This window comes from Alexandromys fortis, unplaced genomic scaffold (assembly GCF_014885135.2).
Source record: "Alexandromys fortis isolate MF-2015 unplaced genomic scaffold, M_Fortis_MF-2015_v1.1 scaffold_5, whole genome shotgun sequence".
In the NCBI taxonomy this organism is placed as follows: Eukaryota; Metazoa; Chordata; class Mammalia; order Rodentia; family Cricetidae; genus Alexandromys; species Alexandromys fortis.
In genome coordinates, this window is record NW_026067924.1 from 7,955,962 (window position 1) to 7,982,575 (window position 26,614).

The following is a 26,614-nucleotide window of genomic DNA, read 5'->3' on the forward strand; positions in this document are numbered from 1 at the left end:
AGCAGGAGGAGCACAACATGATCCTCCATAAAATTCAATTTCATTTCACAATGCCACATTATACAAAGAGATTCTCTCACAGATAAAACAAGGTTGTGGGGTTCCCTGCACACAGGGAACTCAGCTGTATCAACACTGACTCACAGGGGAAAGGGGAAGAGATGAGTCACAGAAATTAGCCTCTGAGCACCTGAGTCAGCAGCAGCAGTCCTTTCACAGGCTGCAGTGACCACTTCGCAGCTGATCTGGGGACTTGAAATAGAAACACAAAGAAAAAGGCTTCTCCAGTATAGTGGCTCATGCCTTTAATCCCACCCAGCGCTTGGGAGGCAGGAGCAGGTGGATCTCTGTGATTTCAAAGTCAGCCTGGTCCACATAGAGAGTTCCAGGACAGCTGGGACTACATAGGGAAACCCTGCCTCAAAAACAAACAAACAAAAACAGAGAGAGAGAGAGAGAGAGAGAGAGAGAGAGAGAGAGAGAGAGAGAGAGAGAGAGAGAGAGAGGAGAGAGATTTAAATCCTTGCTATCTCTAGACTGGGTAATGAAGCATCATGTAATGCTAACAACAGGCAAATGTATACTGCTGGAGAGGGGTTCGTTTTCCTCAGTGGTGTAGCCTCTATTATGTTGCTCTGACTCAAGTCTATAACCGAGCCCAAGCCTATGCTCACAGAAGCAACTCTGATACTCTGATTAAATGCAATGGAGCATGGTTGTGCATTCACACACACACACACATACACACACACACACACACAGACGAAAGAAACTGCAGTGGGGAGGAAATATGATCAAAGTACATATATGCATGCTTATGTGATTTGAAAGAAATAATTAAAAACAAAGCCCTAGAGTCGCAAATGGTAGTGCATATTTCAGTCACCAAAGTTGAATGAGCAGTTGAAAGTGAGCCCGAAGTGCCTCAACTGCTGTTTGGGATTTGCTGATGACACAGACTGTTAAAGAGCCCTCGGGTAAAAAGCTACCTCATTTAAGCCCCTGAGCTGAGTACAGAGGTCAGGTACAATATGATGAATCCCGGGGACCAACACACGTGCTTACAAGCAGAGGTGGAGAGAGGCCTGGGAAGATAGGGAAGCATGGCCCACTGACATCATGCAGGCAGTCCCCAGGGCCAGGACATGCCTTCCACATCCATCTCACTGCCCTAGCCCAGCAGCTGGGTCTGCTGAAGGCCAGCCGGAGGGCCACTGCAGCCTGGAAATCTGACAGGGCAGCCAGGGCGAGCCTGTGTGTTAGATTCTGAGCTGTCAGTGCCTGGCTCAAGTCAGGTGGCCTCTGGCCACAGGTGTCCAATGCTAAATGATTTCTGCCCTGGCAGCTGGTCAGCGTCCACAGAGATGGATAGAGTGAGTCTCAGTGGACCCTGAGACCCGTATGAAAGCATGTTAGTTTGGCCTCACTCGGGCTTTGGAACTGGCTGATTTGAATCAGGATAGGTTTCTGTGGGAGCCGGGAGAGGTGTGCGCAGAGATGACAGAGCATTTGCCTGACGCCAGCAGGAGGCTCCCACACGACAAGCAGATATTGTAGTCACGGTATCTGTCTGCCACCCTGATGGGCATAGGATTAGATCCCAGGCTGAGGTCAGAAGGTGGCCCCCTGGAGCAGGTTGATTGGCCCACCTGCTGCGAGCCGCAAACACAGAGGTGCCGATAAAATTCCAATTAGATGCAAAAGCAGCAAAAATCCATCTCGCCTTTGGCCCCTTTCCCTCCCCACTTCCTTATTTTATTTTCCTCCTCTCTCTTGCCTGGTAATTAAGCCTAGAACCCTGTACGTGCTAACTGAGCACTCTACCGCTGAACTAGATTCCCAACTCCTAAATATTTTATCATTTTAGACAAGGCCTTGCTAAACTATCCAGGCTGGGTGAGAACTCGCTATTGTAATCCAAGCTGGCCTCGAGCTTACAATTGCCCTGTCTCAGCCTGGAAGGTGCTGAGATTACGAGCCTGTACCACTTTGCCTGTTGGAACACCGCATTTCCTTTATCACTTGCTAAAGCTGTCGGTCAGCTTCCCCGTACAGCATTGCATCCTTTACTGTCCTGGGTGCCATTTGGTTTCTGTGACCTGATAATCCCTTCCACAGGTAAGTTTTCGAAAGGAGGGGGAGGGAAAGAGTGGTGAGTATTAGCTCAGGTGTGTGGGCGGATGAGCACCAGCTGCATGCAGGGTTACAGATTGTCGGTGTCTGTATGGGAGCTGAATCCCAAGTCTTTATCTGCTAAAAACATGAACAGAGGACCATTTTGAATTATGTCAAGCCTATGTATTCAGAATTGATCCACTATAAAAAAAAAAAAGGCTAATGTCAATGACTTCATGTGCCCTACGTGAACCTGCAGCATTCTGAGAATGTTTGTGTACTGAGGAGGCTGTACCCTGAAGGATGCTGTGCACTGTGTGGTCTGAGCCTGAAGCACTGTGGGGGTGCTATGCACTGTGTGGTCTGAGCCTGTAGCACCCTGAGGATGCTGTGCACTGTGTGGTCTAAGCCTGTCCACCCTGAGGATACTGTACCCTGAAGGATGTTGTTCACTGTGTGGTCTAAACCTGTAGCACTGTAGGGATGCTATGTACTGCGTGGTCTGAGTCTGTAGCACCATGAGGATGCTGTGCACTGTGTGGTCTGAGCATGTAGCAGTGTGACATATTTTTACCTTTCAGAGGTGACTTTTAGCCCCAGATCTCAACAGATAACATGGGGATCTGGCCTGCTGAGGCTTCTGTATCATTCTTCTGAACTCATTCCACAGATTCAGGGAAACTGAGGCCCAGAGGAATAAAGTTACTCACTTAAGGCCACAAAAAATCTGCTGATGTATTTCCAACCTCATTTTTACATGGGATTGGGGGAGACCTCAGTTGTGAAGAGCATTGTTCACCTTGGAGTAACTTCCTATTGTGTCTTTGTCTTGGTTACTGTTTGTTTTCTTTTGGGCCTCTCTAGAATTTTTTAACTGTCCAGTACTTGATCAAACCCAGAGAATCAACAACTAGAGTCCTCTATTTCAGTCAGAAATGGCCCAAGCCCTGCCCATACTCAGTTTCATGTGCACACATGGAAAGGTCATTTCCACAACGTTTTATTGACCCTGCTCCCTCTCTGGGCTAGACTTTGTGTCCTTCCTGTCCGCCTGCTTAATGGAAGTCCCAGACTGGGCTGAACTTCAGCTCAGTGGTGCAGCGTGTGTTTAGCATGCTTTCCTCCAGAACAAAATAACTTCTCAGGGCCCAAAGTGTCGTTCTTCTCCATAATGACTCCAACTGCCCCGTGCATGTTTGTCCTGTGAATGATGCCCCTGTTGAATCACAGACAGGGAGGTGTGTTTGTGTACACGGGTATCGCCCCAAAACCAAATACCCCACAAGACAAATAAGGAAATGGCTTAAGGGTACAACTAATTTCATAACGCATTTCCAGTTAGTTTTTTTTCCCTTCCTGTATTTTATGTATGAGTAAAATGTCCCAGTACAGAGGACTAAGCAGGGCACACGTGATTCTTACTCAGAGAACTGCCTTATTAGTCTCCCACCAGAATGCGGGTTTAATGAGCCCTCAAAGAAGCAGCCCATGCAACTGCTAAAATCATGTGGGGTTCCTTAAAAAGCCACCCAGGGACATCTCTTTTGACTCCTGGATATGGACACCACCAGAAGGACTACGTCAGTGAACAGAGGTGTGCACATCCATTATTACAATAGTAGCATGGTTCACAGTAGCCAAGACGTGGAATCAGCCTAGGAGCCCATCGGGGTGAACAGATAAAGAATAGGTGGTGTGTATATGCAATGGAGTTTTATTTAGCCATAGAAAGAACAAAGATGATACTTTGAAGAAAGTGGATAAAACTGTAGGTCATCACATTAAGTGAAATAAGGCAAGATCAGAAAGATAAACAGTGCATATTTTCTTTCATCTATAGAATCTAGATTTAGAAATAGGTATGTAAGGCATGAGAACAGAAACTACTTGGGAAAAGAACAGTAGAGGATGGTATGAATGGGTGATAGGAGGTAAGATCAAATATATGATATACACTAATGAAAACGTTACAGTGAAATCGATTCTTTTGTATAGTAAATGTATGCTAGTGCACAAAAGGGCAACCCAGATAGGAAGCTTGTTGATGTTAGATTCTCCTATTAGACAAGAAAATAGTCTATTATGTTGAAACTTTATGGGCAAATGATCAGCCTTATAATTAATACCATGTACCAATTTTTAAAAATTGTAACCAGTTATATATATTTATTACTAAAAATTTAGATGACAAAATTCCCTTTATTGCGAATTTCTGAAAACTAAAAACCCTGTGATCTACTCTATTACTCACCAAACTACCCCCAAATTCTCTTTATATTTTTTCCAGTTACTGTATTTCATTTCAGACTTGAGACTTGTAAAGCACACAGATGACTTGAGAGTCACTGGTGCTTCTTTGGATCAAATAAAGACATAAAACTATAAGGAAGTCATTTGCAAGCGGTCAGTCTGCACACAACCATGTAGATAACTGGTGGCAAGTTAGGAAGAGCCCCAGCACCAGAAAAAAAAAAAAAAAAGAATCAAAATAGAATAGAGAACTCAATCACAGGTTATTCCAATTGATTGCTCTACAGTCTAATCTCAAAGATCAGCCGTCACACCCGCTGCGGGCATTATCCGCAATAAGGGGCAGTGTAAGGCTTAGGCTTCAATGGACTCTGTCCTGTTTATTTCCTGTCCTACTATCTTCAGAGGGATTCGAGCCATGACACAGCAGGAGATGCAGGTGCGTTTAAATGGCACCCTTCTTTCTTCATCCTGATCTCCATTAAGGCCAGTGCTTCATAGTTGACTTTCAGTCTGGAAATTGTTTTTGGCTTTGCCGTAGGGTCTCTCTGCAATGCTATGATGTGCAGACTCCTCTTCCAGGCCTGTGCTGACATTCCAGTGGAGGGGAAAGAAGCTTGTTCCACGTACCAGTTTTTAGCTGCAGTTCCACAGCTACTGACTGGTGTAAAAGCAGACCTAGGCTTAGCTCGGGTGCATCCCAGGAAAGAGAGGAGAATGGGAATGTGAGATAGAACCCTGCTGCTACTGTTGAATCACACGTCACCACATTCTGCCTTATGTGAGCTGAGGTGAGCACGGGAAGAGGTTGCCTAAGCTGAATACTAAACTGAATGCTTCCATTCAGCTTAAAGAAACAGAACGGAATGGCGATGTAAACCTGCAATCCCAGCTCTAGGGAGGCTGGGGAAGAAGGGTTTCCTTGAGTTCTGGTCAAGCCTGGGCTTCCTGGTTGGACCTCCTTGAAAAGAAAAGGAGGAAGAGGGATAGAGAGACAGAGAACAAGCCTACCAGGCAGGACATTTTCTCTCTTGATACAGGAGCATCATTTAGAAAGAGCTCTACATAAAGTTTCCATATGAGGCTTTAAAACCACATTTCACTGTCACTGTTTGGTGCAGGGTCTTCCTGAAATATATTTATCCTGCTTTTAAAAAAAAGAAATGTTACAGAGTTGGAGAGACGACTCGCTAGTTAGGAGCACTTACTGCTCTTGCAGAGAATACATATTCAGTCCCAGCTTTCATATTAGGTGGCTCACAATAGCCTATTGCTCTAATCGCTAGGTATCTGATACCCCCGGCCTCCACATGCACCTGCATGCATACAATGCATATAAACTCACACTGGCAAATGCATACACATAAATACAAAATAAATCATTTAAAAACACACATATATTCTCCCTCTTTCTCTCTCTGTCTCTGTGTGTGTATGTGTGTGTGTGTGTGTGTGTGTGTGTTCTGTAGTGAACATGTGACAATCAGAAGATAATTTGCAGGAGCTGGTTCTCTCCTTCCACCATGCAAGTCACTAGGCTAGGACTCAGGTCTTCAGTCTTGGTGGCTAACATCTTTATATAATGAGCCATCTCACCATCTTAGGGCTGCTTTTTAAGGATTAGGTCCTGCTTTTTAAGAATACCAAAAGCATGGATGTTATAGAAAGAATTCTAAAGGCCAAGTCCCTTGTGTTAGTATTGGTTCCCAACAGGATGTCAGTACTAGAGCAGAAAGGATGGTTGTGGTCATTGGCCATATGAACACATACCAAACAGAGATCCCTGTCTGGTACTGAAATTGGTTTTATCACTTTGCCACTCCTGGGCACCACCAGGGTCTTGTGTCAAGACAGTGGAACTTATTAGGGTGCCTGTTATGTGTGAGGCTCCTGTGCCTACTATAAGGAATTGGAATGCCTCTGTACCCCTATCACTGACTGCCACCTTTCCCAGTGTATGACAGCAGGCCCTCTCTGTTCCCCACAGCCTGGCCCACAGTGTTAACCAGGAGCTTCCCCTTCTGGAAGTCACTCCCCATAATCAGTCCTGAGTGCTCTTCCATCAAGAGCTATTTCCAGTAAACTGATCTCGCAACCTCCATGCCATCCAAATCAGAGATCCTTTTACTTATTTCTGCTTCATAGCTTTTCAAGCATGAGACGCACGGGGCAGATGTGGCTTTCATCTGCCTTATGTGGTTTTGATATTTTTGGTTGAAATATTCCCTACACCTGAGCATTAGAGATATGTTCCTTCCAGGCCCCAGGCTGTGGCCAGGGTTGGATTTTTGAGATGGGGGTCTCATTCTGTATTGCAGACTGGCCTGAGGTTCACTAGGTAGCCCCAACGGTCTTGAACTCAAAACAATTCTCCTGTGTCAATCTTCTGAGTACAGGAATTATAGGTGTGAGCCTCCATGCCTTTCTCTGTCAAGGTTTTTACACTTTAGAGTGTTATTATATCATACTTGTGTCCTGAGAAATTCCATCAAATTCCCACTGTGTTACCAAACTGACAGGCTCCCAGGCCTTCCCAGGAGCCACAGCTCAGTCCTTTATGACTTTTCCATACATTTGAATACATCTTAAAAGCTAAGTGTTTGGTGCCTGTAACTTGGGCTTGTGCATTTCTGTATACCCCTAGAAATCCTCAGAAGGACAGTACTTGCCAACATCAGCTGTCTTTGTGGCTTGGCATACGGCTTTGCTGTGTCTGAGGTTAAGGAAGTGAGCTCTCAACTCATCCAGTCTGCTGTCTGATGGCCGAGTGTCCTGAGCAATGCTCATGGATATTCTCAGCCTGAGCTTTCCCAGCTGCCCAGTGGGTAAACAGTACCACCTCATCAGTAGCCTGGGACAGTGGTAGAGCAGTACCTGCACTCACCTGGTGATGGAAGGTGGTTTGCAGGATTGCCTGCTGTTGGAGGCAATTGTGTGACTGTCATGCACCCACCTGTATCTCCTGAGAGACTACAATCCTGATTTTCCTTCACCCTGGTCCTGTGGCTGCTGGTCCTTTCATTCCCCACTATCAGTAGCTCCATATCCATGCCGGTTCCTTCCTCATTTGTCTTCCTCTCCCCTTTCTTCCCCTTTTACCTCATCTCTTCCCATCTCATACCCAGCCTGCTGCTTTACCAGCTTACACCTCCCCAAATCTAGTTCAGTTTCACGCCCCTATGCCATCCCTCTCTATCCCATATCCACACACAGCACACAGCATGCTTAGCTGAACCAGCACTCGCTTATTCTCTAAAACAGATCCGGTATGGCTTTGCCTCTCCTTTGAGTCTCAACCTTTGCCTTCCTCAGTTGCTCTGTCCCAGTCTATGTCATACATATAGGGTCTATGTCATACATATAGGGTCTGGTCCTTGTCACTCTAAGCTCAGTGTGTGTATATACTTTACTTTATTGTATTTACAGAGGTCTCCCTCCATAAGACTTGAAATCATCAGTAGCTGCATCACATATGATCCTACGGTGACAATACCCAGTTTACATCAGAACAACAACAACAAATCATTTAGTGCCCGGCAAGAATCTGAGCTCATGAGAGGTCTACACCCATTTCTTCAAACATGAAGGATTACCATGTCTGCAATCCAAGCCTATCCTACAGGACTTACAATTCTAAAAGATCTTTAGTGAGAATTGTTTGAGTTATACAGACCCTGTTGTCTGAGGACCCAACCATAGGGGTGATAAATATGGGCTAAAGACTGAATGGCTACTAGGGATGACACAGTGTCCCAGAGATCTGTCAATCTGGACATCACTGGACCATGCCTACTGAGTGCAGTTTGGTCTCTGCCTATGACTCTGAAGCCTGGGACAAGAGGAAAATCTTCTCCTGTAGGTCAGGTTGTCCTGGGTCCAGCACTGTTTTCCTGGGAAATTCTGAGAACAAAGATGGCTGCTCTGTATATATAACACAGGCCTTGATTTGAACAAAATGATACTACTCAAACACCATTGATTTATGATTAGTCATAAAGTTAGTATCCATAAACACTGGGTATAAATAATGTTAGGTTGACCCTTTCCCCCATTATTGTATATTTTAAGGTTTGAGAGACAATCTACAAAGTAACCTGTGCTGTTAAACTAGCAAAGGCTAGAGGAGGTCCTAACACAAATAACAGGGTACTGGAATCAAACACAGATGTGGCTATACTGATATTTACATTAAACTGTAAGGTTTTAAGACCATATATTGAGGGGAAAAATGAATGTTAGTGATCTACAATCTCAATAAATTAAGAAAAGATACTACATACACTAAATCCAAATTTATTAGCAAGATTGAATTTAAGCAAAGGGCATTGGCATTTGTTCTATTATTTCATTATAAAAAAAAGATCTGATTTTAAAGTTCCATATTTTACTGATGGCATTTTGGGGTGTTTCTACTTATTCAAGTTTTGTTTTCCAAATTCATTTTTAATAAATACAGACCAGTAAACAATTTTGATTATTGTTTTAAGTGCCTGTAATTTGAAATACATTTTATTGTAATTTCCATTTGGGGATGGAGGACCCAACATTCAGATCATAGCAATAGCCACTTTTTCCAGATGATAGGTCCACTTAAAGACTCTCGTGAGCTGGCAAGGCAGGTGTCAGATCGTCATGGTAACTTCTTACCAGAATCCATCCTGACTTTCCCGATGACACATAATTAAAATGAAACAGAATGGAGGCCATTCAGGTATTCCCCTTGTGTCTTCGCAGGATATTCCCCGAGTCTCTCCGATGGCTAATGGCTACCCAGCAGTTTGAGTCAGCAAAGAAGCTGATCCTGTACATCACACAGAAGAACTGTGTGAGCCCTGAGAGTGACATCAAGGGAGTGATGCCGGGTAAGTACGCTACAGCTGACCAGGGTGCCTGAGGGCTGATCTTGTCCAGAATACCTGTCCTGGCTAGTGTTTGGTTTATGTTCCTGTGCCCGCATGGTTTGCAAAGGTTTGGAACGACAGCAGTGGCTGTTGAAGTCTGAGAGTGGAAATCAGCTGAAATTCTCTCCACTCTAGGAGCGAGTTTCCTTCATAATCAGGTGAACACACTCACCACATCCCTTAGAGCCCATACAAAACCAGAAGCCGGGTGTGAGTTGGATGTGTACCCTATCTTTATCAGGCGTATTCGGCTCTGTGACACCCAGCACCTCCTTTCGTGACAACCTACCGTGTTTAAAGCCTTGGCTCAGGGCGTGGATGGTGTAAGTGACCTCTCTGCTTGAGTACGCTCTTCCAAGGGCTGCCACCGTCTATTCATGGCCATGACCTATTTGTTGGTCAAGGGAAGAAATGGAAACATGAACTATTTTTGTAGCGTGGTTCAGATCCATAGAATTCTTGTGAATCAGGGCATCAGCATAAGCTAAGTGGGGCTTTCAAGCTGGGAGTCTGTAAATGTTACCGGGAAGTTCTTCACAGCCAGGTTCCTGGCTCCTCCCTGTCATATCAAGATACTGACTTAGAAGATCTGAAAGAAGCCCCAGGAATGCGCACTTGTAGTGAGCTCTAGAAGACACTCTAATGCAAGGGACCTAAAAAGTCCCTTTGGAAAATGGCAGCTTTGAGCCACCAGGCTAACATGAAAACCTGTATGCTTTCTAAAATCCCCTAGGAAAGTACTATGCAGTGTGTGTGTGGGGGGGGGGGGGGGGATACGATTAGACTTTCCCAATGACTAGAATCATGTGACGACCATTCGTTCAGAACACAGACATTTATTAAGCATCTGATGGCACAGTACACTAGATCACACAGATGGGATAATACACTCAGTTGAGAGGTCAAACACTAAAGCAGAAGAATAGAGGGTGGTGACAAGTGGCTGCAATCCAAGTGCCTAGGTTATGCCTGGCTTTGAGACACAGGTGAGCGGGAACCTGTGCCAGACAAGAGAATGTACCCTGCAGGTCCCCATTTCCAACGGGGAGGGGAATGTGAGCAACCTGGATTGTAAGAGCTGTTAGCACCCTTACTGGACTCCCATTCAGCAGATCTGCAGGCTCAGCAAGGGTGGCATGCCTATCTTGACTTGTGCCTAGGACACAAAGGCTGGGTCACAACCACTTAGTGGGTGAGATGTGGTCTGCCAAGCCCTTCAGCTCAGGCAGGAACAGTCAGGCAAACCAAAAGCTCTGAATTCCCTGGAGGGAAGGATGCAAGCCATGGCTGGTCTGCTTGAAGAATACTGAATGCTGGCTCTTTAGAGGGGCACCTGAGGCCCCCTTTCTCAGGAGCAGTGACAGTAAAGAAGACATGAGGCCTATGTGCCAGTCCCCTTCCAAGGGACTGATTAACATTGAGATCAGCTGATTCTTAAGGTTCCATCCTCCATGTGATATGCGCATGAACCTGTTTCTTCACGGCAACTCATTTACAAGAGATACTGCGATGCTCCCTGTTTACAGATGTGGAAGCCATGGCACTGAGAGGCTGGGTTATCTTGCCAGAGGTTGGTTGGCTATTAAATAGTTGAGCGGTATTTGATCCCCACAAGTCCAGCCGAAGTGGTTTTCCTGTGCTGCTGAGAAGAGGGTGACCATGGAGACATATAGGAAAGAGTGCAATTAAGGAACCCTTGGGCCAGGCCTGCTTGGTTTAGACAATCTCATGGCTTCCTGCAAATTCCTGTCCTCAAGTCTCACTGCACGTCTGTCTCTGGCCTTTTAATTAAATCATCACACCCCACTTCTTTCAGGTTAAAATGTTATCTGGAAAACACTTGTTTTCTCAATCCTAATTACACTGACTCATGTCCCTATTTTTGGAAAGTGATATTAGCTCTCCTCTCCCCCTATCCTTCCTTTGCTTATAAGTTTAGTTGGGGCTTATCTCTCTTCTAATACAGGCAGAGGGCCAAGTAAGAGGTGATTTGTCCCCTTTGGTGACTAATAAAGAGGAGAAAGCTTTCGCTCCTCACCAGGATGTGTCATCATTATTGTGGTCACTGTGGGATGCAAATTCACCCTGGTTCTCTATCCCCACCCCCATCAGATGCAGTCAGACAATAGAATGCAAAACTGTCCAGCACAACACAGTCTGTATTCTCTGGGACGCTAACTTTCTTAGCTCAGAACAGCTTCTCCACTTATAATCATCTTCCCAGCGGCTCACAATGTCCCCCGTCAAGCTTGGGGCTCTTCCCTAACTGGTTTTCATGTGTACTCACTGCTCTGCCTGCCACTCTGATCCCCCTTCCTCCATCAGCAGCTCGAGAACAATACAATCACATCATCACTACTCTAGTGGTCCCCAGGGTTCTCAGGGGGTAGCCCCATAGCTTACATGTAGATTTAGAGACCCTACCTAATCTCTACCTCCCCCAGACCTCTGCTCCATGTCCAGCTCCCATGCTCTTCCTCCCATAGGCCCCAGCTCAGGAAAGTCCCACCCTCTCAGACCCATCTTCCCATCCTCAAGGCTAGGTCCTCAAGCCCAGATCAGCCATCATACTGTATACAACCTCCACCGCTGTCTCAGCTGTGAACAAGAGTTTGTCAACATTACCCCTACCCCACAGAGCGTCCGCTGCAGAGCCCAGGCTGTACCCCAACACCAAAGGAGATCCATGGATAGCTGCATTCCTTGAATATTCATGATATATAGGAATCCAGGGCTCTGGAGCCAAGAAGAGGCAGGGCTGTTCCTCAGGGTGCCTCTGTGCAGAGAAGAGTCTTCAGCTGGGATGTAACAATGAGGGAGGAGCCTCATGCCCTGTTAGTGCATACCAGTCTTGGGCTTATGCTAAAAGAAAACCTGATCTCCCCAAATTTCCCGTTTCTATTCTTTTAAAGCTGTCTTGAGTTTTTATGTGAGCATAAGTGGTAGTCTTGGCAATATGTACAGCTGAGTTAGACATTTGTGTGTGCTCCCAAAAGTCAGTCTCACCGTATCATGATATGCCCAAGTGTGATAGCTCGCCTTCCCAGCCTGATTCAAGATTTTGACCAATTACAGCAAGAGTAAAGACTGCTGTTTCTATGTTGCCTGTATCCCACAAAAGAAGAAGAAGAAGAAGAAGAAGAAGGAGGAGGAGGAGGAGGAGGAGGAGGAGGAGGAGGAGGAGGAGGAGGAGGAGGAGGAGGAGGAGGAAGAAGAAGAAGAAGAAGAAGAAGAAGAAGAAGAAGAAGAAGAAGAAGAAGAAGAAGAAGAAGAAGAAGAAGAAGAAGAAGAAGAAGAAAGGCCGACTAACCGTGTATCGGAGTCCTGCATAGTTATTACTTGCTTTCAGTAATTCTGAGGCCGGCAAGGAAACCTAGGCAGAGACAGGGAGGTCCAAGGAGATCTGAGAACATTTCATCCTTTTCGGGGCCTCATAAGGAAGGATGCTTCAACTCTCTGTATTTTACAGGTAGACAGTGGGAACTAGAGAGGCTGAGTGTTGGGGAGCCAGTGAGATCCCATTCCAAATGTACTTCCTGGGAAGTTGCTCCATGAAGGATCACACAGTGGAGGGAGAGCATATATATGCATGGCCTTTTCTTCCCCATGGGGAGAGAGACATACAGGGAGCAAGAGTCATTTGACCTCTTGTTCAGAGCCCTCTGTGGGCAGCCTCATGGACAAGCAATCCAAAGGTATCCAAGCTCTCACTCCTGGGGAGGCTGCCCAGGCTATGCTTCCACTGTCTTCCTTATCTGCTGCTCTTGGGAAGATACAGAGGGACCAGAAACTGTTCACTGCCTCCTGCATCCAGAGCTCAGAGCCTGCACATCAGCCCTGTCATAACCTCAGGGCATAGCACAAGCCAGGACTGCCCTCCATTGGTGCCTAAAACCATGGATAACTTTAGACAGGCCTGGTTTTCCCTATAACTGCATATCTACAATAACATTTAATTTACAAATTAGGTACAGGAAGAGATTAACAAATAATAACAAAACTAGAACAATTATGACAATCTAATTATGAGTTTCTCATTTCTGGAATTCCCCGTTTGACATTTTCAGACTGGAGTTAGCCTTCGGGAGCTGAGACCTCCATGACTGTGGGCAGCTCTTCCAAGGAGGTTGAGAAGAAACACAGAGATGAGCTTCTTCCCAGGCTGGGGGACCCTCGCTGCTCCCAGACCCCATGCCCTGACCACAGGGGTCAAAAAAATGTGGAGCAGGAATAGACGCAGCTGGCATCCCAACATTGAGTCTGCCTGTGTCTCAGTTTGAAATTCTCTGACAGCACTGAGCCAAGAAGGCTGAGGCTCTCTGCTCTGAGCTCCTGCCCTGAGCAGCAACCCAGGGCTGCTGCCTTATCAACTGCTCCGCACCTGTTTGCTTTTGTTTCCTAATGGAAGAAGCTTGGGCTAGAGAGACAAGAAGCTCCTTGTTTCCAGTGACCTAACAGGGTCTCAGTAGGTAGCTAATGCTTCCTACAATTTAGAATACAGGGTATGAAAAAGTGTAGAGCTCAATAAAAATCAATTATAAAAAAAAAAGAATTACATGAGTTTCAACCCAGAAGAAAACACTTGAAGCTGCAGAAGTTTAAAGTTGTTGATGATGGGCCAGTGGTATGAGTAACAGAGACCCTGACAAAAACATCAATAGTGCTGGAGAAGTTAATTTAATTCCCTCTAGAATAATGCAATTGCCACTGTAGACTACAGTCAATTCTTAGACTGGGCTCTAGGCTTTAATGCTATTTAAACAAAACAGAACAAAACCCTCGGGTCATAATACAATTGCTATAGCTTCTTTGACATACTATTTCATCCACAATAACGTAGTAGCAGCTGCGTATGGACCACTTTTGAGGAAGAAGCAACTTTAAACTCGCATAAACATGCCAACGGATGTTTGAGTTTTCCTCTTGGAAGACGGCTGAGAAAGGGTGCCTATGACAGCTGACTTCTGACGAGTGTGTGATGGTGAAAGTACCCAGATCGCTGGATCTGAGGGTGTCTACCAGACATGTTTCCAAGCTCTTTAAGAAACACAGCCCTGCACTATGCAGCAGAGTGTCTGTCACCGGAGGCCCACACACAGCTACAGTCCCTAGGACTTCCACAGAGTGGACCATTTTCTAAGCATTGTAGCTGTGGTAGAGTGAGATGCATTTCCTCATGCTTGTGGTGGTCTTCTGTGCACGGTTGCGCTGCCAGCTCTCTAGAACAAATATTGATGATCATTGTAAACCCAAGGCTTCAGAAACCAGATACACAGAGAGGGTAATCTATGCCTCCAGGCCTGGAAGGCTTCCTCTGTGCCTATTTCCACAGACAGTTTTAAAATTGAAGTGCTTTGTTTTGGAACTATTTCACATATATTGGTAAGTTGAGACAGTGCAGAACTTGTCTCCAGACTCAGGTTTCTCTGTTGCTTAGGTCTGATGTTTCCATAACACATTTGTCAGAACGAGGAAACTGGGCATAAGTCTACACGGTTGTTAGTCAAGTGCCGGCCTCTACTCAATGCTGGCTTCCCTATCACTGGCCCTGAGTGCTCCAGGGTCCTGTCCTAGGTGCAGTTAGTTGCTTTCAGTAATAGTGAGGCTGGCAAGGAAACCCGGGGCAGAGATAGGGAGGCCCAAGGAGATCTGAGAACATTTCATCCTTTTCTGGGTCTCATAAGGAAGGATGCTTCAACTCTCTGTATTTTACAGGTGGACAGTGGGAACTAGAGAGGCTGTGTGTTGGGGAGCCATCACCTGGCCACTGTCTTCTCTGGTCTTCCGGATTCCTCAATCTTTCCTTGTTTTCATGACCTTGACAGTTTTAATGCCACCTGCTCCTTGTGGACCTGGGAAGCATCCCTGCTGTTTTCTAAGCAGTAGATGACTTCCAAGGACATTCCTGCTAGAAAGCAGAAGGGCCCAGAAGGCTCTCAAGTAATAACCACTCAGCTCTTACCCCCTGAAGCATTTCCTATCTTCTGCTCTTCCCCCATTAGATTGACAGACAAGCCCCAGGACTTGAGCAAATTTCCAGCTAGGTTGGGGGACACTGGTGCACTGTTAGACAGTCAGAGCCTCCGTGCCATAGCTTCAAACTCCGTCACATCTCTAAGCCTAACCTCTCTCAGCAGGGCCACTTGCTGAGTGCACCTCACTCCCTGACCTCTGGGAGGGTCTGAGACCGGGGCCTCCCACAGCCCTAGCCCTAACTGGGCCCTCCCTGAGTGGGGAGATGAGTTCCCAAAGAGCAGGGCTCCACACGTGGGCAGACTGGGCAGGAGAGGCCCCGGGTGGGTGGATGCCTCCCTCACTGGGTCTTGGGAAAGATTCACAGCCAGCCCAGAACAAGTTCAATGGCTGAGGTGAGGTTGTGTATGGCTTCAGTCTTAAGACATTCTCTCCCCCCAAGAATAAGGTGTATATGGGCTTGTAGCTTTGCAGGCCTCTGAGCTGTAGGTGGCATAGGTGGTTACAGTCTCCGGCAGAAAGAAATTACCAGCCGAATGTGCAGGACCTAACTTAAGTCTCAGTAGCCTAGACTGCCATCATGGGGTGATGTGTTCAGGCAAGATGAGCGGGCCATGTGTGTCTGTGTGTGCCTGGCCTGGTTCTATAAGCAGAGCTTGGGTGGAAATGTTCACTGACAGCATGCCCTTTTAGTTGTGGTAGGAAACTTGTCTGTGAATCTCCTGAACTTATGTCTAGCCAGAAAGCCTAGACCCTCTTCACTGGCTCAAAAGCAAAAGATCTCCTTTTCAAATGGTCCTGGATGGGTAAACCAAAGCTGTGTTGTAGCTGTATCTGGAACCTTCTGTCCTGCTCAAGCTCCTGGGTCTGTCTCTTGCAGAGCTAGAGAAAGAACTTTCACGGAGGCCCAAGAAAGTGTGCATCGTGAAGGTGGTGGGGACGCGGAACCTGTGGAAAAACATCGTGGTTCTCTGTGTGAACTCGTAAGTCGTGGGAAACACGTGTAGTAGAGTACAGAGAGACCCCCCCTCCCACTTCTACATGAACTCTGAATCCCAGCCTGCCCCACACCCACCTGTCTCAACCTGTCTCTATGAAAGAGGCCCCAGAAATAGGCCTAGGCTGCCCATCTGTAGGTCTGAAGGAAGACAGGACTCAAAGATACCTACCACTTCACCAGGAAGCCTTAGGAACCAGCACTGAGCATTGCTCTCAGCCCAGCCACCTGCTTCATACCAGTGCCCTGCGCGGAGTCGGAGCTCCTAGGGCTTTGAACATAAAGACGGGAGGAGGTCTGGCGAGTTCCTGCACACACCAGTGTCCTCAGAACAATGCTCTTCCTCTCTACATCCCATGAGAGTCACTCTGTCAGCAAAAGTCTATTCACAGTCAGGTCCTATAGCACTGCCCAGCCAGGCACACAGAGGTCAGACCTGGAGCACCAACCAATAATGCCCTCTACCTGTCTGCTGGTCTGCCAACACGAGAGTAGTTAGTGAGCACACAGAAGGCACTTCATCCTAGCCCTGGGTAAGCAAAGGACCTCACCGATGTTTCTCTGATGTCTCTTCAAATTTAACTCCCTCGTGGGTTCACGTGTGGTGACGATATGGTTTCCCATCACATGTAAAGTGCTCTGACTCTTGGGCATCCCCGGGAGACCGGGCATCCCCTCATCTCAGTGCATACGACCCACCCTCTCCATGTGTGTGTCTCCCACAGGCTTACAGGGTACGGGATCCACCACTGCTTTGCAAGAAGCATGATGGGCCACGAGGTGAAGGTGCCCCTCCTGGAGAACTTCTACGCAGACTACTACACCATGGCCAGCATTGCGCTGGCCTCCTGCCTGGCCATGTGTGTGGTCGTCAGGTTCCTCGGGCGCAGGGGAGGCCTGCTGCTCTTTATGATCCTCACCGCCCTGGCCTCACTTCTCCAGCTTGGCCTCCTCAACTGTGAGTAGGCTGGAAGAGGGAGACAAGGGCAGGGTGCTGGGGACGGGGAGCTGGCATACGCAGGAGAGCTTGGAAGGCATGGCAGCTTTCTGTTTCTGTGTCAGAACACTTAAGATAGCCAACTTAAAAAGAGGTTTGTTTGGCTTATAGATTTGGAGTGTTTAAGTAGTCCATGGTTAAGTAGTCCATTTGGCCCTGTGGTAAGACAATACTTCATGACAGGAGCGTATGTGAAGGAAATCTACTCACTTCATGACACAGAAACAGAAGAAAGGGATCTGTGGTCCTAATGTCCTCTTTAAGGGCGTACCCCCAAGTATATGAGTTTCTCCCATGAGGCTCTCGTTCATAAAGGTCTGCTCCCGGTACTGCCCTGGGTGGAAACTAAGTTTTCATCGTACGGCTTTTGGGAGACTTTAAAGATGGCCTTTGAGAAATTTTAAAGATCCAGACTATAGTGGAGGGGTAGGATGGGACTTGAGGAAAGTTTTTCGTGACCTGAGCAATCATTCTGAAATCAACAGCCACAAGAATTTGCTTCAATAAGGATGAAGTTTAAGTAGAACATCTTGGCCCCTTCATCTGAGGACTGCTGGGTCTCCCCTTCTCTTCCAACCCCTAGGCCCGTGACCCCCCAAATCAGAGTCCTCCACCTGCTCTGTAACACCCCAGCATGCCAGCCTCCATGTCCCAGTTAACAGGACTTCACCATGGGCAGACCGCTTGTGAACTTCTCATATAAGAAGGATGGAAACATGTTTCTCTCTGTAACAGGAGGAGAAAAACTCTGGACATTCTTGAGTGGGACACAGCTTTTCTACCAGTGTTCCCAAGGTTATCATTTATCAAAGTACTCTTCTGTAAATGTTACAGGTCACCCTAACACAAATCTAGGGAGTCCATTTAATCCTCCGGCAAGCTCTGAATAGGCCTCATAAACAGCCACTTACCTGTGTGCAAGAAAATCCCCCTGTCTCCTCTCTACCCGCCCAGAGCACAATGTAGAGCACTGGTATCTTCTCATCCCAGACTCTTCCCCTGGGACAGGCTCAGGACACTGCAGGGAAATGTGTCCCATTGAACACCCATCTTTGGAGGAACGCTAACCCGAGCTGCCAAGTGAGACTTACCTACTCTCCCTTTACCACTGACCACAACAGCCTTACTGGAGTCCAGGTTATAGAAGAGCCAGTTTCAAATACAAGTGGTTTCCTAACTTAGGCATGTTCGTATGCATTCTGCATCTTGTTGGGCAGTGACCAAAATGAACAAGTGGTAGCCATTCTCCCCACCTCCCTGGATGGACACTACCTAGCTGCCCTTCCAGAAAGTTTCTATCCAACTTACCCAGTTAGGGCAGATGTGGCAGGATAGCCTGTGGAGTATCCCATATGCCCTCCTTGGCAGTGAACAAGAATGCCATAGAGACTCTGGACAAAGGACAGGTAGCTGTGAGGAATAGGGTTTGGGGAGCAGAGATGCAGCCTGACAGGCCTGCTCCCAGTACCCAGTGCCCTTTGGCACAGACCAAGAGTACCATTTGAATAACTTTCTCTGCAGAGATGCTCCTTTAGATCTGCTCGGGTCCTCTCTCCCTCAGATTGCATTGTCTCCCAGACTCTACTGGCCACAGCCCTCTCCTCGCACAAAAAGGTCTTTGTTTAGTCCAGTGTGGACTCCACTGGCCCAGGCAGCCAGCACCAACTCAGACTTAAAAGAAAGTTCCCTTAGAAACAAGTCACGTGGGAAGACTCGGCAGTTGTCCCATACCTAACAAGCCTTCTCCATCTCTCCCCACTCTCTTTACCCTGTGCTTGTGGGCGCACCCATTCCATGGTTCCAGTGATCGGCAAATACAGCCAGCATCCAGACTCAGGTGAGTCCTAAGCACTTGTGCCGCCTTGTCTTTTATTATGTCCACACAACAGTGGCCACAAACACTCACCAACTGGTTTTCGTTTCCTCTCTTTCTTCCTACTTTTTGCCCTTCAAGAATTGCAGCTGAAGTTGGCCGTAGGTTGGACACTATAAGCATTCATTTGTATTCTCTATCCCCATCTTGCACTAGGGAAAGCAACTCGTGTTTCCCTGGTTTTGTGCAGCTTGGCATGCATTGCCCTTGCAGTCCCCTGATCCAGCACCAGTGCTGTTTTCCTTGGCCAGCAGCTAGCCAGGATGAGAAGGCAGGAGGGTTGGGGCTTGGTTGTCTGTGCTGTAGGGAGAGTGGCTATTTCCTCATGACTCACGAATGCTCGCTGCTTTCCAACTGGGGAACAGCAGAGGTGCTGCCCCATACCCCATGCTGCTATTGCACCTGCCTGGCCCAACCAAGCCTACGCCACCAGTGCCCCGTGGGAGCACTTGTCTTCCGTGCGACACTGAGGGAAACGGAGCTGAGCTTAGAAGCACAGCCCCGATGCATGCCAAAACACTGTGTGTAGTGCTGCCTCGTGCCAGCCAGGACCCAGTGCCACCTCCAGGCACGGAGATCGCTGAACACTTACTCTCCCTCCAGGACCATGAATTAGTCCATTTGGGTCATGTGTGGCTTTGTACCCTTAAGTCAACATTGTCTCTGGATTGGGTGGGTCAACCCTGAGGGTTGCAGTCTGGAATCTGGGGCAAAGAGTATGTCACTGAGGCAGCAGGGGCCTCCTGCCTGCCTTCTGCCTGGCACAGCTTCAAGATGAGGAATTCTACAGGCCGCTGTGAGTTCAGCATGCTTGGGGCCCAAGGCGCCTACAGAAGGCAGGAGAATGTTTAAAGGGCTCCAGGTTCCTCAGCCTAGAGGACTGCCCACCCAAAGGCTACTGCATGCCCGACTGTACCACAAACTGAGCACTGGGGAAGAGGGAGCTCCTGGGATATCCCAGGCTTCCCTTCCTCTCTCCAGTTCATCCCTCGCCTGCCGTCTGTTCTTGTCCCTTCTCTCCTACCTCATGGTTCCCTTCTTTGGATTCTCATCCAGGGATGAGTGACAGCGTCAAGGACAAATTCTCTATCGCGTTTTCTATTGTGGGCATGTTCGCGTCCCATGCAGTGGGGAGCCTCAGTGTGTTCTTCTGTGCAGAGATCACCCCCACAGTGATAAGGTGAGTGACTTTCTTCTCACGACTCACGGTTGGTCCTTGTCCGTGTGTCAGGAGCTGTCGTCAGTTCTGCCCCACCGCGGCTTCCAGACCAGGGTGTGGTGGCAGGCAGGGCACGTTGGCTGCCTGACTCACCGTCTCATGATCAGCTTCACCCTGGCTCTCAGGGTCAAGTGGGAACTTAACCCTAGATCCCCATCATTCATTTACCAGGGGCATGGAGACAAGGAACTGTTTAAGGTACAGGACACAGGACAGGAAACAGAAAGGAGAGGGATAAGTAAGTCACTATTGCTGAGTTCTACCGAGATCCACTGGGGGCTCAGGACCAAGCTGTTTCAGCCCGAAAGGAGGATAGGCATGCATCCCACCTGTAATCCTAGACTCCCAGGAGGCTGAAGCAGGAGGGAAGAGGCCAACGTGGTCTACACAGCAAGACCCCATCTCAGCAAAAAGAAGAGGGCTGGGCATGTAGTTGAGCTATTTGCCTAGCATGTGCAAAGCCCTGGGTTCAATCCCCAACACCCCATAGACGGATGTGGTGGTGCTTTCCTGTAATCCCAGCATTGGGAATGGGGAGCCAAAGGATCAGAGAAGTCCAAGGTCAGCCTCGGCCATATGTACAAACAAGTTAGAAAGCGGTTAAATAGAACTTTGTATTTTTCTTCCTGGCCTGAGAACCTGATCACTAATCCAAAATTATATCACTGACTTAGTTAAGAAAAAAAAAAATTAAGAGCCAAGTACTTGGCAGACAATAGGCTAGGTAAGTAAGGCGGCAGAGTCCAAGGCTGGGAGAAGTGTGTTTTCCCCTCATACTTTCCTAAGCAGTCTTAAGTGTTTGTCTCTAAAGTGAAGTTCCTATTCCTGTGTGGTGGTGCATGAAGTATATACAACATTTGATCGCACTGGGATTGTAGTACAGTGAAAATTAGGACTTTGAAAGAGCATCTCTTAGCCACATTCCCTCTACCATACACCCTCTTTCTAACACAGGTTGAACGTTACTGAACCTCAAAACCTGACATCTAAAACCAGCGTGGTTCGTTTGAGCTGACATGGCGTCAGGGGAAAAAAAATGTTAACAGGACAAACAAAATTTGACATAAAAATTCCGTGTCATGAACAAAATTGAAACATTGTATAAAATGATCTTCAAGCTCCACAGGGCATATATGAGACCTAAACAATTCTGTGTGTAGACTGGGATCCCCTCTCCACGATACCTCACGACGTGTAATGCAAATATTCCAGAGTCAAAGGTACAAAATCCAAAAGCACTTTGAGTAAGAGACCCCACCTGCACTGGCCGTTTGTTCTTCCTGAAGGGCTCACTTCCTATCGTGCGGAGCTCCTTACCGGAACAGCTTTAGTGTTCCAAATGCACATGCTTTTCTGAATTCGTGAGTGGGCAGTTAGTCAGCTGTGAACTGAAACCCAGAAGTCAGCACAATGACACCCTTCAGAAGAACAAGCAGGCGTTCCAGTTCAGATGGGACTTGGGGAGACTAATTATTTTAGGCCCTCTGGTGCTGGGAGGGCTCGGGGAGCAGGTAGACAGGACTGTGGACTTACCTCCTTGCTGACAGCAGAATTTTTCTCATGACCTCATTTTGACTCATTCTCTTGAATTTTCACAATCCAAGCCAAGACTGCTGGCCATTGGTTCCTGTAATAAAATACCTAGTCATTGTATATGTAAGAAAAAGCAATTAGGTGTCTAGTAAGCACTATAGTTCCCTGCCTTCTGCATGAGCCAATGCCAGATGGACCAGAAGCTTGTTTTGCACTTGTAGTTGTGAAACACTGAAGACACATAGCATTCTAACTCTTTCCCCACCTAGTTAAATTCCCTCCTTTCTAAAAGAATCCAGAAAGATAATCTCCCAGCCAGAGTACAAGTCTCCACTAGTCCAAGCTTCTGGTAGCCACTGGCAATCATTGCATGACTCTCCATGTTTCTCTGGGAAGGGCACACCCCTTATCTCTGGCCTCATTGGCAGTGGGCTCAGCAAGTTAAAGTGAAAGAAATGTGGTACCCTTTTCCTCTTCGATGGAAAATCTGGAAAAATGATTTGGGGACAGAAATTCTAAAGTTCAGCTTGTCAAGATGACAAGCCAGAAGAACATTTGGCCCTGGGTGATGTTTGGTACCTGCAGAGCGTGAAAGAAAAGCGAGGCCGGTTCCTAGCCAGGCTGGAAGAGTCTCTGTGGGAACTCTTCCCAGCCGTGGTTTGTGCAGCTTTTTCATGCAAATATACCCATGAAAAATTCCCAGGAGAGCCACAGGGGAAACATGCAAATTCCAGACCACCCCCTCCACATAGAAAAAAAATAAGACAATTGAGGGTGGGCTCCATGGGCTCTCTTTTTCTTATGACAGTCTTGCCTCTTTCCGTAACGCTGTGTTGGACAGAAACCTTCTGAAGTAAGAACAGCAGTGTCTTAGATAGGGCTACTCTTGCTATGATGAAGCACTATGACCCAAAGCAAGTTGGGGAGGAAAGAATTTATCTTGCTTACAATTACAGGGCAGGAACCTGGAGGTGGTCACTGACGCGGAGGCATGAAGGAGTGCTGCTTATTGGCTTTCTCCCCATAGCTTGCTCAGCCTGCTTTGTTATATAATCCAGGACCACCAGTCCAGGGATGGGTACCACCCACAATGGGCCCTCCTCCATCAGTCACAAATAGGGAAAATGTCCCACAGTCTTGCCTACAGCCAGATCTTATGGGGGTACTTACTCAATTGGAATTCTCTCCTCTCAGATGACTCTAGCTTGTATCAAATTGACATAAAATTAGCCAGCACAAACACAAAGATGAAGATGCCAGGATCAAGACACTGGACATGTCCAAGGACGTGTTTTCTGTACAGATTCATGATACTCTATTGCCCTGTAGATGGTAGAGAATAGAGTAAACCCTGTCTTACCGAATCTTGTTTGGACTGAACGGGGAGCCACTTAACCTCAGTCCACTGTGTTTACCACTAGCCAGGCAGCGGCTCCTGAGATTGTTTTCCTAGGCTTTGGGCATTAGGTGAGTTGAAGATGGGCTAAGACAGACAGGTTTCCATCCTTCCTCCCCAGTCTCTCTCCCTGTCTTGGGCCGAAGTGACTCGGAAATGCTAGGCTGATCTAGAAATAGCCAGTGACTTTTATTGTGGTGGGTCACCTTTTCTTCCCACTGTTACCTGGAAGCTGAAGATAGGAGCTCCTGTAACCTACAGTGGCTTCCTTTCCCCACAACAACGGGACAAGAGAAGAGAACAGGTGGGTGCTGGTGATCCTGCCAAGCTGGAAGCTGGCTTCACAGTCTGTGTAATTTCCATGGAGTCCTAGTCATGGACTTTCTGTCCTTGACTTATGCACTATCCCTGCTTCTCTGTCTACTAACTACTGCTTGCCTCCTGCTCATGTGGCCCTATCCCTTTACTCTGGTCTGTATCATTGCATCAGACTGGCCTTGAGACCTTTCCCTTTGAGCAAGGTCCCCATGTCTGTCTTCTGCCCTGATGTTGCCTCAAGACAAGGCAAGATTTGCCATCCACCCCCATGACAAAGGTAGGGCCAACCCCAAACGGACAGCATTTGTTTAAAGAAATGATGCACCTGCCTGTAGCTCAGTGGTACGGTGTGTGCTAAGCATGTACACTGTTGGGAGCAGTGAGACCCCAGATCCTGAATTTCTTGTAATCCCCTGATCTGAGTGCCTACAGCTGCTCTGAGCACGAGACCTACAGTAGTTCCTGATGGCAGGAGAGTGGTTTCTGGTGGGTTTGGCTAGGGCGTGGCTATCTGTATATAATCTGCCCCTGAACACAATAAAGGGGGCATTCTTGGGGAACTCAAGGATGACCCATGTCACTGTCTCTCTTTCTGTGTGTGTCTGTGTATTTTAACCTCCAGCCCCGTGCCCGAAGCTCGCGAACTGGGTGCCAGCCCACAGTGCGCAAACATGGGGGCGCGGTGCGTGGCAATACACAGCCCTGGATTCCCTCCCTAACACCCACACCCAATAAACTATGATTTAGTGGGCATGTACAGTCCTTGCCATCACCCCCTAAACACCTATTTACATGGCATTTGCATTGTGTTCGGTATTATGAATTATGGCAAATGATGTAAAGAACGCAGAAAGCATGTAGGTTCCACATACTGCTATAGCATTTTCTATAAGGGACTCAGGCATCCGAAGACCTGGGGGTCTTCGAAACAACCCCCCACAGATACCCACTGAGAACTGCGTACGTAACTCAGCAAATGCAATTCATACTACTGCTCATACCTGGATAGTCCTGGCCGTTCTTCATTTCTGAGGAGACAATCACAATATTTGTGCATCCTTAACTTCACAGAAATGCAGTCAAGAAAAGCTAAAAAAAAAATGTAAAAGAGGAAAAAAAACGTGGGGGGAGGTGTGTTCATGTTTATATGCAAGTTGGTGGTTCACATTTATTTCTGACTCACACTTTGCTCCTTCTAGTAAGTCTGCCTGGGGGCCGTGGTTGTTCAGAGGGCATCACCCAAATAATGCTATTCGGTGGGCAGTGAAAACTGTTAATGGGTCTAAGAAACAAGGGTCTCCTTTGTCTCTGTAGACGCCTCACTGGTGTGTAAACATGGGCTTAGGCTGCCCTCTAGTGAACACCCAGCGCAACAGCACGTGCCTATGACCTCTCCGCCTTTTAAAGGGAAATTAAGATCCGTAGACTTAAGGACAAACAAAAATGGCATACCGTTTTCTTACAAAATTATCTGTAATATTATTAAATTCAAGGAATCACTGATGACAAAACATGAAAGTATTTTCATAGAAAAATGAAGGCATACAACTGTTTCAAACATTGCTTAACAACAGGATATGTGGCGAGAAATAAGTCACTATCTGATGCTGTCACTATGCATACATCGTCGAGTAACTTATGCACACCTAGATGCTCAGTGTTGTTTACTATGAACCCGGAGGTGCTGCTGGTATAGAACATAAGCTCTCGCTGTGTAGCCCAGGCTGGCCTTGAACTCACTGTCCTCACGCCTCTGCCTCCAGAGTGCTGAGATTACAGGGCATGCTAAAACATGGGGCACACCTTTTTTTCTACATAGAAATGCTTTATGATAGCATGTAACACATCCCACAACAGAATCATTTAGCCTCCTAGAGCATTAGGTATTGCATATCATTCTATGTGCTGTCCTTTAAAATGACTGACAAGGCACAAGGCCTGCCTACACCAGCAACGCTACAGTCATGTGGGAGTGGACTGTGCCATGGTAGCTGTTGCAGCAGCAGCTAGGATATCCACAGGGATATGAATGGTCCCTTTCCCTATAATCCTACGAGACCACTACCGTGTCTGCAGTTTCCCCCTGGCCGAAATGTTATGAATTACAGTGGATTCTGTATTACCCATGTATAGAAACACACTGAATATCATATATATGTATCTACATTTAAATGAGCTGTAAATCGCATATATTTCATTCAGCATGATTTATTAATACATTACTTTGATATCATTCATTTGATGTCATGTGAGACTTTCTTGGGGCTGGGCAGCTTAACACACCCCCTACATGGAGGACTGTATTCTGCTTTCCTGCATGGCAACTCTACATGGGAAAGGGCACCCTTGGTGCCAGCTAAGAAAGAAAAAAACAGAAAAACAACCTTATTGGTGTCAAAGGTCCCAATAAAACAAGTCTCTGACATCTGATACACCCCTCACATCCCCTGGTTTCCCAAAGGGGCCAGATTTACCAGAAATTCTGAATGGCTATTTAGGTATTCATATTATTCATCTGATGAATGGTCTCAATTTCAATGCTCTCTAGGAAGCACGATCCGTGGGCATCTGGTATTTTTTTACATGCCAACTATGAGACAGCGGATGTTCCTGGAAATAACCCTTGCCCTTGAAGGGTTCATGGAGGAGCAAGGGTAATAAGCTCATGAGCAAATGTTGACAGAAAGATGCCAGTGTCTTTTAAAGGCGGTCTAGGACCCTCTTGGAAAAGGGCTGGTGTCTGGATGGCACCAAAAAAAAAAAAAAAGCATGTCCCTCCTCAGTGCACCACTTGCCAGGCCAGCAGTGTGACTTTCTCTGTGGCTCTTGCAGTGCCCCCTTGTCGAAGAATACAAAGTACTGAGAATAGAACAGCCTGGGTGAGAGGTTCCATAGCTAAGGCTGGGCATTCCAGCTACAGTACTTATCTATTCTGCATAACAAATGACTCAATTGCTTTGGCTTGCGGTAGTAACTGTGTGTTCGTGGTCTGAGCAATGCTTAGCTAGATCCTTGTTCTAAGTCCCACAAGCTACAGTCCCT

At 47.0% G+C, this 26,614-nt stretch overlaps 1 protein-coding gene across 4 annotated transcripts in view; it reads left to right on the top strand.

Moving 5' to 3' along the window:
- Positions 1-26,614, top strand: part of Slc22a23 (solute carrier family 22 member 23) — a 156,350-nt gene that overhangs the window by 123,308 nt on the left and 6,428 nt on the right. For 3 of the 4 annotated variants that reach the window (XM_050142237.1, XM_050142240.1, XM_050142239.1), the window contains 5 exons: positions 9,100-9,227; positions 16,120-16,222; positions 16,962-17,194; positions 19,038-19,070; positions 20,163-20,286. In XM_050142237.1, the coding sequence (XP_049998194.1) occupies positions 9,100-9,227; positions 16,120-16,222; positions 16,962-17,194; positions 19,038-19,070; positions 20,163-20,286 (621 nt within the window). Of the gene's footprint in view, positions 1-9,099; positions 9,228-16,119; positions 16,223-16,961; positions 17,195-19,037; positions 19,071-20,162; positions 20,287-21,279; positions 21,486-26,614 lie in introns of those variants that run through there. The other variant, XM_050142238.1, reaches the window with a different exon arrangement.